This window comes from Amphiprion ocellaris, chromosome 6, assembly GCF_022539595.1.
Source record: "Amphiprion ocellaris isolate individual 3 ecotype Okinawa chromosome 6, ASM2253959v1, whole genome shotgun sequence".
In the NCBI taxonomy this organism is placed as follows: Eukaryota; Metazoa; Chordata; class Actinopteri; family Pomacentridae; genus Amphiprion; species Amphiprion ocellaris.
Genome location: NC_072771.1, coordinates 38,070,709 through 38,083,549, shown reverse-complemented (window position 1 = coordinate 38,083,549; position 12,841 = coordinate 38,070,709). Strand labels below are relative to the sequence as shown.

The window sequence follows — 12,841 nt, the reverse complement described above, 5'->3', positions numbered from 1 at the left end:
AGGGAGATTGTGTAGCTGCAGACTGGTCAGAATGCACAAGCTGACTTCTGTCCGCTGCCAAAAGCAGCTATAAAGGGCATCAGAACTACAGCATGGGGCAATGGAAGAAGGTGGTGTCAGCAGGGTGCATGATCAAATGAGGGTAAGCTGGTGGAGGCAGTGTGATGTTCTGCTGGGAAACCTGGCATTCATGTGGCTGTTACTTTGACACGTACCACCTACCTAAACACTGCTGCAGATAACGTACATCCCGCTCATGGCAGCACTATTCCCTGATGGCAGCGGCCTCTTACAACAGAATAATGCTCCCTGTCAGTGTGATTGTTCAGGAATGGTTTGAGGAACATGACCAAGACTTCAAGGTAGTGACTTGGCCTCCAAATTCCCCAGATCTCAATCCTATCAGACATTCTGAGATGTGCTGAAGGTTTATGTTCAGTCCATGGAGTTTCCACCTTGCAACTTACAAAATTTAAAGCATCTGCTGCTAATGTCTTGGTGCCTGAAAACACAGGACACCTTTAGAGGTCTGTGGAGTGCAAGCCTTGGCTGGTCAGAGCTGAATTCACAGCACAGGAGTGACCTACACAGTATTAGGCAGGTGGTTTTAATGTTAGTGTGCATAAATCTTATATAATAGAGATGGTGACTGGGTATCTTCCTTTCTGCCTTAATGCATTGCCATACTTTTCGCCTGCATTCAATTACATTTTCACCATTTGACCATTAAAGGTATGGTGAATTAGCTACTAGTGGATCCTTTTTGCAACATATCTTATAACTGGATTACTTCAATACTAAAATAAAACCCTTAAAATGTCTTTTCCGAAGCAGATTTCTAGATGTTTATTCAGGGTGAACAAGATTTCCTTGGGGGGGTTAATGTCACACTCTAAAAAATGTGTATTATTCCTGTATTTGACTGAGTTATGACTCACAGAAGGAATACGGTTTTGACACAAATTGCAGCAATTAGGTGTAAAGAGATCCAAAGCACCTTCATTTCCTCTGTGAGCTGTGCGTCACAGCCTCTCCTGTAAAAGCTGACTAGGCTGGTAAACAGACCAAATCTGTTGGCCGAACTACAATAACTAACTTCCTGCTGCTTTTACAACAAAAGCATGTAACTGTCCTTCTCAGATAAGCCTCCTTCAACTCTCCCAGCAGCACATGAACCTAAACTGTTGTGTGCATCTACAAAACAACAAGCTGGAGATGTAAATTCAATATATCTATAATATCCTAAATATTTTCATTGCTCCTACCTGTTGCTACCCAACTCTTTGCTTTAGCTTTCTGCTACTTGATTGCTATTAATACCATCTGACCGCTGACATCCTGCTGAACTGGCAACAAGCTCTGGTCTTGGCCTGGATGATGCTGGTAGTCGGCACTGGCTTCATACGGGGGACTCTGGGAGGATTGGCGGCTGATCCAGGCAATAGCTTGATGAGGGCAGATGGCACTGATGTATCTATGTGTGTGCGCTTTGGCAAGAAGGGCCAGTTCTGATAATCCCCGGTCTATTATCAGGTCTCTCTCACTTAGTCCCTATGGTACAGTTGGCAAATGCTCTCACAATATGCAGCCCCTGGGATAACGCCAGCGAATCTGGGTGGTGCAGTGAGTGTGTTTATAGCAGAAAAATAACTGAAAGTACATTCCCAGTCAAAAGTTTGGACATACCTTCTCATTCAGTGCTTTTTAATTATCTGTGTTATTTTCTACATTGTAGATTAATACTAAAGATTAACCTTTTTTTGTTTAGAACATAATTCCATATGTGTTATTTTATAGTTCTGATGTCTTCAGTATTCATCTGCAATATATAAAATAATGAAATAAAAAAACATTGAATGAGAAGGCATGTCCAAATTTCTGACTGGTAGTGTAAATTTGTTCAACCTCATCAGAACAATAAAAAAAAAGAAACATGAGTGATAACACACTAAAACAACGTTCACACAAACGTGGCGATACTGACCTACAAACTCTGGCGTTCCAAAAATGTTTTTAAAATCATTGCCAAAATCTATCTTGTGGGCCAGTCCAAAGTCAATGAGCTTGATGCGCGGATGAGGCACTGAGCGGTTCAGCAGCATGATGTTCTCCGGCTAGAAGCAAAGACAGAAAGAGAACGGGGGTGTTAAAGGATGAGAAACTGGACATTAAGAGGACAGAGCACCAACCTGGACCAAACACTTCCTTTAAGTCTTTACTAACGTACCATGATTTCAATGAGGAACAGTTACATTTACAGAGAAATGTTGAGGTTTTGTCCCATAAATAGGGATGAGTACTGAAATCTGGTATTAAATGGGTCCTAGTGGTTAAATTATTATAGACTATTAGCTCAGCAGAGTGAGGTGCAGCAAGTCTTACGCATATAAGAGCAGAAACATGATCAAGTTGTCTCTAGCAGCTGAGAGCCCACACGTGGAGTCAACTAAATTATAAAAACAACGGTGGTGATTAAAATAGCCATTAGCTAGCTGGTTGTTAAGCTATGAATGTGTTCATGAATTCAGTCTGAATTTGTCAGAGCGTCATCTGAAGTCTGTCAGAAAGTCATAGTTTCACTTTTAAAGTGCTCAGAGCTGGGAAGATTTATTCCCCCTTCTAATTTCTCAGTTTGTACATCTCTCTCCTCTGTTTGTGTCTTTGTCCAACATGTGGAACAGCTGCATCATCTGCCCATTGTTTCATTATAGCACAGTTGTTCTTTATGATCCATGTCAGATGAACGTGGCAGCGCTCATGACAGCTTACAGTAAATGTTTACTTTTAATCCAATTCACTATAATGGGACAAGAATTTATGAGTGTCATATATATTTATTTTTTATTTAACACACACACATGCCATGCGACACACAGAACGCTACCAGACAAACAAAGATAAACTGAGTGAGTGTATCACGCATGTTTTATGTCACGGGTGCGGAAAGACTTCATCGAGGATACACCTGTGCATCCTGACACAGAGCTCCTCCAGCTAGCCTTCATAACACTCTCATTACAGGAACTGAGGCTTCCTTCATGATCCAACATTGATCTCTGGGTTACAGGCAGAAAGGCAGAGGACAAAGGATTCGAAGAGGCTCAACGTAGTGACAGGAGATGCGCCTTTGGTCATTTTCTAACTTTGTCCTGCTTTTATTGAAACCTTAGTCTAAATGAATCTTAGTGCTGGCAGAGCTAGAAGAAGCACTCAAAACTTAGAGTAAACATAAGTAAAACTATCAATACCGCACAGTAAACTCACTGTCGGAGAAACGTCGTGCATTCAGGTTTGTATTTAAAAGTCAAGTGAAAGAAAGGAAATCTAAAAAAGACAAAATTAAGTAAAGTTTATTTTGATATGTTTTTAATTGTTCCTTGAAAGAGGCAAACAGATAGCTGATTGGTTAGGGTGCAGACCACATGGGCGCAAATGTCATCAGTAGCAATTCTTTAATCTGAATCTCAACCGGCCCAGACTCTTACTGTATGTCTCTTCTCATTTCTGTCTCTCTTCACTTTACCTTTTTGAAAAAAAAGACTTGATAACATTACTGTTAAAGTACCAGTTCGACAAACAGTATCTTCACGGTCACTCATCCCTATCCATAAACGATCAGTACTGGACACAAACTAAGTGTAAAGCAGGGATCTGGCAGCAGAGTCGGACACAAAACCAGGAACAGTCTGGCAGGAAGGAGGCTCATCAGGCATGGAAATCCCATGCAAAACACGAGGGAAAACCTCTCGAGGAAGTTGGAGAAAGGAAAGAACAGCGAAGATGTGCTTTGAGCAAAGCCAAACGACAGAAGCCGGACATTCCTAAGAACACAAGGCCTCTTTTAGACGAGGCCATCTTCCATTCAGACCAACCTGATTATGAGCCTAACTTGAGGATTTAGTCTGGGAAGAACAGATTGGCTGTGGGCAGCAGCAGCAACTGGAGCCAATGAGAAAATACAAACTCCTGCTCGGCTCAGTTGGTTTCGTTCTCTGCTCTACAAACATTTAAAGGCGTATGTTTATGCTGGAATGAAGGACGACATCAGATGTAGGTTACAAGCTGTTCTAGTTCTCCATCTGCATAATTTGAACACCTTAAATAATGAGAAACATGAGAATTTTAGTGAAGCAAGATAAAAAAGAAAGATGTTTCTACGCAGGTCTGTCAGTGACATGATGAAAATTACAAGGACTAGGACATTAATTGTAGAATTAGTAAACAACAACACAGTAGCAGCATCAAAGTTTGAGGATTTTTACAACCTCAGTTATTTCCTCAAGTATTTCTCATTAAAAGAACAGCTGACTGTAAATCATTTTGGTCCATTAGTTCATTTACAAATTGCATATGAGATGAGTGGTGATGAGTCAGATATCATTAGTCCGCCCTGCCCAATATATTAGGCTCCTGAGTGCAATGAGTGCACTGACTGGCAATATTACTCTCTGTAGGAATTGATTTGATGCTAAAAAGAAATTATTTTCACAAAAATGACTTTTAAAATGTTGTTAATTCTGACCCTGAATATTTACAACTACTGCTGCTCAGCATTCTGATAAAAAGTCATAAAAATGATCTAAAATTGACCTATAGTCTTTTAAATGATCTCAAGCACACATACAAAAAAGATCTGACAAGAATGTGAAAATAGAAAGCAAAGAGTGGATTACAGTGTTATTGAAGAAAGTCATCTAAATCATAATCTGAGCTGCTGCTATGACAGTAAATAACAGAAGCTAAAGGTCAGAGTGAAGGCTGCAGTGGTCACTAAAAGCTCCAGCATTGATCAGAAGTGGCTGGGATGGACAAAGAGGTCATTATTTTCTGTCCTAAACTCTAATATATGATTTCTAAGAATTGTTCTGTAAGTGGAGGAGTCAGTCTGGACTATTTCGTCAAAAGGCGCCATATCTGCAGCTGTAAGTGGACAGCTGATCGATGATATTGACTGAGATGCAAATAAAGAACAATAACGACACGGGTTCAAAAATACACCGAACAAACAGAGGGCATGTGATGTGCTGCATAATGTAAACATGTTGCTCTGCTGTGAGTACACTATGACCTTTGCAGCTTCTCCCTCAGGAGCTCAAAGTACTGACACTCCATAATAAAATGCAGAGACTCCAGAGAACAGATTAGTCATGGTAATTAGCTTCACACGAAATAGCAAAAAAAAAAAAACAAGATAAAATGAGAAAGTGAGATAAAAGGAGGGACAAAAAGAGGCCATCTGATGCACAATTCGATATATTTGCATATTTCTCCTAAATCTGTTCTCCGATGAGCATTTAGGAAAATGGATATGAACTCTGACTTACAACAGGGGTGTCAACACTTTAGTGTGACCTCGAGAAGGATGATAAATTTAGGGGTTTGTTCGCTGTGTATCTGTCAGAGGAATCTTTTCAAAGATCGCGACCCAATTGTGTTGACCTTGAGGAAGTGGTTGTCATCATTTTCTATCGAAAGTGTTGTTATGAGACTAACAATCACCAGAGGAGTGGATCTATCATTCTTTTTGTTTGTGGTCATTATTTTGGGGCATTTTCTGCCTTTATCTGATCGTGGCATGAAAGGGAGACAGGAATTGAGGGAAACAAACAAATGGAGTGACCATTTTGATATCATGGGATGCTGTATAAATACCACTTTTAAGGACATTTTGCTTGCCATGTGTATGAATTATAAGCTTTTTGCATGTCTTTTATCCCCATTTTCCCCTATAGATTTTTACAGGGATGGGGTGAAATTTTACATTTTACCAGCTACACAAAAAGCATCCATCACTTATGGACTAACGGAGTAAGATGAAGATAGTGCTGCAGAAACATCATGAGTGCAAATCTTTCCTGTGAAACATTAACATTAGAAGGCTAGTATGTTGAGTTTATCTGGTTGTATGATATTAACAAACCATAAATTACCAGCAAAGACAAGAGTAATATGACATATTATTAGCATCAGGCTGGAATGACATTGACACTGAGTGATTAACATAATAGCTGCAGATTAATCCTCTTTTGGTTGTCTAATGATTTCATTGATGAACAGTTTCAGGACTGACCACTTATTCTGACTCTTTTCTTGTTTGTAATACATGGCTGACAAACGGAATCAGATGGTGAATTTGACGGTCTTTTCTTGTGGCAGTACCTTGAGGTCGAAGTGAGCGATCTGCTTGGAGTGCAGGTAGAAGACTCCATCCAGGATCTGCTTGAGGAACTGCGTGGCCTCCTCCTCGCTCAGCGACTCCTTCTCTGCCAAGAAGTCAAACAGCTCACCACCGGCCACACTGGACAGAGAGAGAATCAGAAAGTGAGATCTCTGCGGTCAGAGCCAGCTACAAATCCCTGATTAACAGAGCTGAGCTGATGTAATCTAATCATCCTGCTACGTTAGAGCCTGACCAATTTACACATCCAGAGTGCATTTTAACCAGTGCTCTTCACAATAAACTGCTGGATGTTAACTCATTTAAACCTTATGTTGCCAAAGAACTGCAAGAATGAGAGTCCAGGTGAAGACATAATGAACTACACCAATCAGCCACAGCACTAAAATCCAACATGTTTATCAAATGGAATCACAAAATAAGTGAAATGTTGTGGTTAAATAGCATTCTGAATACAGAATATTTTGAGCTCAATCAAGTAAAAGAGGTTAAAATTCAACTTGGGCTCATTTATTCTAAAGGTTTCATTTCATATCTAAATTGAATTACTTCTTAAAACTCCCGTATTTAACACTGTTCATATCAGCACCAATGGTTGCTAATCCCTAGACAAGGCCCTAAATTCTATCTATCCAGAACCTACAAAGATCTGATTGGATCCATTTCACATCAGAATTGAAGATCATTTAATGAAACTATAGTGAGATCATTCAGGACTAATTATTAAAACTTGTAGAGATAAAGAGCAGCAATGCGAGATGAGAGGATCTGATGGAAAAGAAGAGAAGAGGGAATTGGGAAATGAGGAGAGCAGAGGATTTATAATGTTCACAGCTTGATAATGTAAGTGAAAGCCTGCAGTGCTGGGAACTGTGACGGAGAAAGCAGAAGAAAGAGAAAAACAGTGCAGATGACTGTAATTACAGCCATGCTTATCCAGTATCTGAGCATTCACTCAGCCTTACATACATACAAATATGTGTTTGTCTTACAGCTAACAGTATGTAAGGCATCAAACTGACTCTTAAGTAATTTTAAATTGGAAAAGAAATCTGATTTAAAGTTGTCATTGTACATTTATTCAACCATTGCTGCTGTTTTATTGTCTTGCATTTTATAACCTGCAATTTTAATTTCTTCTGTTAATGTTGCTCCACAAAAATGACCACCAATTAATGTCATCACAGACTGTTCTGCAGGAACTGAAACCTACACACACACTCTCACATGTACACACATACACGTACACACACGTACACACACACACACACACACACACACACGCGTAGACACACACAACTCCACCCCTGCAAAGAGGAAGCACCAGCAGCTGCACAGCTGGGACCTCCACCTCCTCCTCCTGCAGATCGCTCTTTATTTCATCGTCTGCTTCAGTGCTTGACAGGGTGTAAACACACATTCACACACAGGAAAGAAGGTTCCTGCCCGAACCTGTCTCCTCGGTCTCTTTTTGCACAAGTTGGTCAGTGTTTAAGGTCAAAGGACAGCAGCTGTCATGGCCTTGTTTAGCCAGAAGGCAGCATGAGGCGGAGAGGATGTGGAGGACAAAGGGGAATAACATGAAGCCAAATATTTTCAGCAGACAAATGTTACGTCTTCCTTAACCTGCCAAGGGCTGAATAAACACCACGAAAAACACATTCTGTCACCTCACCAGAGTTCACTTGAGGTAAAGTTACACTTTATTCACTTTTTAAATACTGCACATAATCCAGGTGTTTAACTCTGAGAATCCCAAAACTTGCAGGTTTTGAAAGGCATGTTGCTTTTTAAAAAGCTGCAAAAATTAAATAACTTCTCAGAGCCAGAAAGAGCTAAAACAGTAAATATAAGCACATGGCTCGTTGCCACAGTATGAGTGTGATGATTCAGATTAACGATTTAAGAGTTTTATTTGTCACAGCCTCATACAGTTTGTGCAGTAAAGTGACTGTTCCTCAAAGCTTTGCAAAAAAAATTAAGACATTAGAAAAGAGGATAAAAAGAAACAAGGCACAATGTCTTAAACGATAAAGAGGAAGAGCTTTTCGATTGACCATTTCATCAGGAAAAACAGCCAAATATAAGTCTAAAATTGGTAAATTTCATCCAAATCATTTTCTTTTACACGTCATATTCAAAAATTCTACAAGAAATAAACCTATTGCACCAGATCCTGTGAAATCTAAAAACATTGCACTCCTCAGCACACCTAAGAAGCCATGAGTGATTTAGCTTTAAACAGTAGTCACATGACAAAAGACAAAAGAGATTCAGAGCAAAATAAACAGACTTGAATGATATTATTATTACTATTAAATAGTGTATGGCTCAAAAAACATATAGAGTAGAACGAGTTGTCAGCAAGTTGTTGGAAGATACATTCAGCATGGTGAAATATCCTTTTAAAGCTGATGTGCAGAGTACAGAAAACAGGTGGTTTGTAGAAGGTGTAAAAATGTAAACAGACTTAGTGAGAAAGCTGGTCTATGGCATGTATAGCCTTAATTTATTCCTGAATTGGGTTTACCCATGGGCTCGTGGAAAAACACACTAATTGCAGTGCTTTTCAAGTTATTGAAAATAAAGAAATGAAACTTTAATTTCTGCATTTTAATGATATATGGCAATATAATTGAGTCATGCTGTCTAAAAGACATACTTCTCTGTACTTCGAGTCATGGATGTGCAGTTTCCATAGAGGTTCAGGACTTTATATTGTGGTGAAAATGGTACCTACACTGAGTAAAATGTGACAGGAGCAAAAAAAAAACACCCCAAAAACTGCTTGGGGTTCAGAAGGTTAACTGTTACGATCTGAAAAGTCTCATCCAGCAGATAAATTTTACTGAATAAAAACTCAGGCAAATTCTTCTGAAGTTTGGCACTTTGTAAATTGCAGTGTAAGACCCCATCACGGCTGTCAGTCAATTCCATTACATAAGGCAGAATAAAAAGTTAATGAATGTCTCAACACTGTCTTCTTTTTAGAGAACTGGCAGCAGCTATACAGAATAAATGGTACAAGCTTGGCATTAAAACTGAGTCATTGCCTGCCTGCTTAATTTAACTGATAGAATCTCCTCCTAAACCCTGATGTTAAGCCATGGATTCAGATTCTGAGTTTTGATTAGTGATGAGTGAAAATTAGCGGCTCCATTACACGTCAACAGATTAAATGCACGGTAGAAAAATTGCATCGCTCTACTTAATTAGAGACATAAGCTGTGCGAGAAAAGACCTATATTCCATCAAACAAATTATACAGCTTCTATAATTTCCATTTATTGTTTACCTGAAGAGAGGACAATTACAGCTGCTGTGACAATTTACAGAATTATACAACCAAACAACCAAACCCAGGAAGAAAAAGCTACTGTGTGGTGTCTTGGCACCCCATAGCAACGAACCCACACACACAAACACAGCCTGACTGACATAACAATGATTGACACAACTGAATGGTTGACATAACAACCTCATCGCTGTCAGTAGCTCTGAGTCCATCTTTCTGGATGTGCTTGAGATAAATAAGTTTGAGAATCAATGTGCCAAATCACCCATGACAAATGAGTCGGGAAAAGGAATTGCCATGCTGCAGACAGTGGCGAACGAGTCATGCTTTTAGGGTAATTAAAGTATTATAAATGATGGAGAAACCATGGTTTTTTTTTTAAGTCTCTCAATGTCAGAAAGAGGCTAAAACCAAGCTAAGAAGACAAAGTATGAAATATTTTTAGGCCGACTTCTGCTGTCAGAAATCAGCTCGGGGATTGTAACAAAAAAGGAGGTCCTGCAAGGGGTTAATTACACCTAATTACGTACTGAAATTAAACTTGACACAGTTAAACAATGCAGCATGGAAATGAGCAACATAATCAGAGAGAGCAAAGCCTGAATGTGTGAGATGCAGTATGTGCTGTGGGGGTGTTACATGGAGGAAAACAACACGCAGGATGGATGCCATCTGGAACAGAGGGAGAGATAAAGGAGCGGTCTTCAGAATGGTTGGAGGGTTCAGGCTGATCGGCTGAGAGACATCGTGGACAAATGAGATGTTTCAACACCCCAACCTCCCTAAAGACGCACCAGTAACAGAGCCCAGTCCACCCAGAGCTACCCTCCTGTTATAAGCATTAGCAACCATCCAGCTACAAACTGCTTCTACAGGCTTCAGGAATGCTGATTTTTAAGGTGTAACTGTGGTAATCACACATGAAATTTATGGATAATGTACAGTGACGTCATCACTTTTCACCTGTTCTTTAAAGAAAACTACTATCTATTTTAACCTGATCTATTTTCCACTAATAAACAATGCTAAATTTGCACTGTTCTTCCCTATTGTAAAAGGTTCAGGGGACTTAAATATTTGTTAAACACAGGAATTAGCAGCCTGGTACAGATATTTTTCTAACTGCACCAATCTCCGTCCAAGGATACTTGCAAAGCGACCTTATCACTGACATCCTCTGGTTTGTTTACATGTATAAGGCTGACCTGTAGTGAGGGGATGGAGGCAGAAAGACAACAGGGTGTCCTGAAAGACACTGTGTTGACACTAAATGCTCACTGATCTGCTGCTGAATGAGGGCGAAAACTGTTGCTGACTGGGAAAATTTCATTTGTTCATGGATGAGACTAATATCAGTGACAGACCTGCAGCTGAATAAACTGCAGACTTGATAGACGCTGCCATCCTGGAGAAGAAAAGGCAAATACTGGCCAGTTTTAACACTCAGCTCTCCATATGGTCAGCAAAAGCTAATACGGTTAGAAAAATGTCTGTTGCAGGCGGCTAATTTCTGTGTTTACTTTCAGTGAGACTGTTTAAAATAAATCTAGCAAAAATCAGCTTTCTTTAGAAAGCTGCAGGGAGCTCAGGTTAATTGATATCTTTACAATGGAGGTGAAGAGTGCAGGTAGCATGACACGTAGAGCCACAATACCCACATTAAAGGGAAATAAGCAAGTTTGAAATAAATTGGAATTCTCTTTAAGTTTCACTGACACTTTGTAGTCATGTTTTAGAATTTAAGTAATTAAAAAATTTGGAAAAGATGTCACACGGAAAGATTATGTAAATAAAGCCATCCAGTGCTACACAACTCCACAAAAACAGATCATTCATGCTTTTATATTGTCAATAACTTGAGAATGTTGAGCATTATTACAAACTAAATGTGCTGCATAGCTGGACTGATATATCTGAAGTAGATTTACAGAAATTTTTTAGCTCAATTTTGAAAAGATATTGACCCTTCAGATTAAAAATATGATAAATATGGAGTGGCAATGGAAAAATATGAAAGACATTTAAATAAGACAATATAACCCCAAAGATCATTGTGCAAGAAAAGAGTATTTTCATACTGCAAATGTATTCAGAAAACTGATAGTGAGAGGTATTACATGGATATGACCTAGCTTTTTTTTTAATGTTTTCACTGTTTGAAATTGTAATTTAACAGCCCATAAAGCTGTGTGTGAGTCCAGTGAGGAGTAGGAAGGGTTCATGTTAAGGTCTTGTTTCACGTTTCAGGAATGAAGAAACATTAAAGCACTTGAACACATATTTGAGAAGTCCAAAAGGACAAGTTCCACATTTTCAGTACTGACAGCCTGCAGCGACTGTTGAAAGTTCACCGTTTCTGCACGATACAGCAATTTAGCATAATTACTGACTCTTAATTTAATTTCTTTGTTGTCTAAAGTATTGTCAGAAACAGCTTGTAAAATTAAAGAAGAACATTTTTGCCCTGTTATGTGCAAAGCTAATGGAATTCAGTGTTAAGTATCCACCTTAAAAGATGTGAGCTATAAAAGAATATAAGACAAGGAGATGAGTTTTTATTTGTAGCCATGGCAACCTGCTCTACAAATTTACTATACTGAGCTGGAGATGAACCATGGACTTATTAATCACACACACACACACACACACACACACACACACTGTGCTGTAGGCCTGGACAGGTTCTGTGTTTGTTATTCCTTCCTCTGTCTGATGTGGTCAATGGTCAGGAATGTTGTCAGGCAACTGTGGCTTTCAACAATACGTTCATCACTGCTGGCAGCAAGGTGACCCAGTAATTGAGGTTTGTTTTATTCTGCTCCTGGGCTTATTTGCTCTGAATAAGTGTGTCAGTTGGATACTTTTTCAAACAGAACTGATCTTACAGTGCTTGGAGTCACGTGTAGGCTGGTAGAACTGGTCTAACCGGTGCTTAGTTAAAAAAAGAAAAAACTAAGAAAAAAGAAAAAGAAGCATTGTGTCACAGAACACCTAACAGGTTATAGCGACTGTCACAGCTTCTGAGCAATTTACCCTGAACACGGATGACTAGCATTTGAAAACAACATCCGAAAATTATTTTATGCTTTTAGAAACTCGTCCTAAACAAGTGAGCTTTTAGATTTGATTTTTATGGCACCATTCGACAGTTTATTCACCATGGGAAAACAGTGGAACAAACTTTTCAGGTTGTGAAGGGAGCTTTCTAAAGTTTGCTAATGTCATCTGGGTTACACTGGACTGAGCTTCAGATTTCTTTCCACAATGTCCAACTGTTTTTTTAAAAGTCTAGTGCTAGTAAAATACAAAACCTCTCGAGTACCCATTTAATTTAAACCCTCTGAACTCTAAGCAGTTTCTGCTCCTGT

The 12,841-nt window shown here is 39.2% G+C and overlaps 1 protein-coding gene across 2 annotated transcripts in view; it reads right to left on the bottom strand.

Moving 5' to 3' along the window:
• dapk1 (death-associated protein kinase 1) overlaps positions 1–12,841 on the bottom strand; it is a 100,530-nt gene that overhangs the window by 50,501 nt on the left and 37,188 nt on the right. For both annotated transcript variants that reach the window (XM_055011479.1, XM_055011478.1), the window contains exons 4-5: positions 6,160–6,298; positions 1,985–2,114 (exon numbers count right to left, since the gene is read on the bottom strand). In XM_055011479.1, the coding sequence (XP_054867454.1) occupies positions 1,985–2,114; positions 6,160–6,298 (269 nt within the window). The remainder of the gene's footprint in view (positions 1–1,984; positions 2,115–6,159; positions 6,299–12,841) is intronic.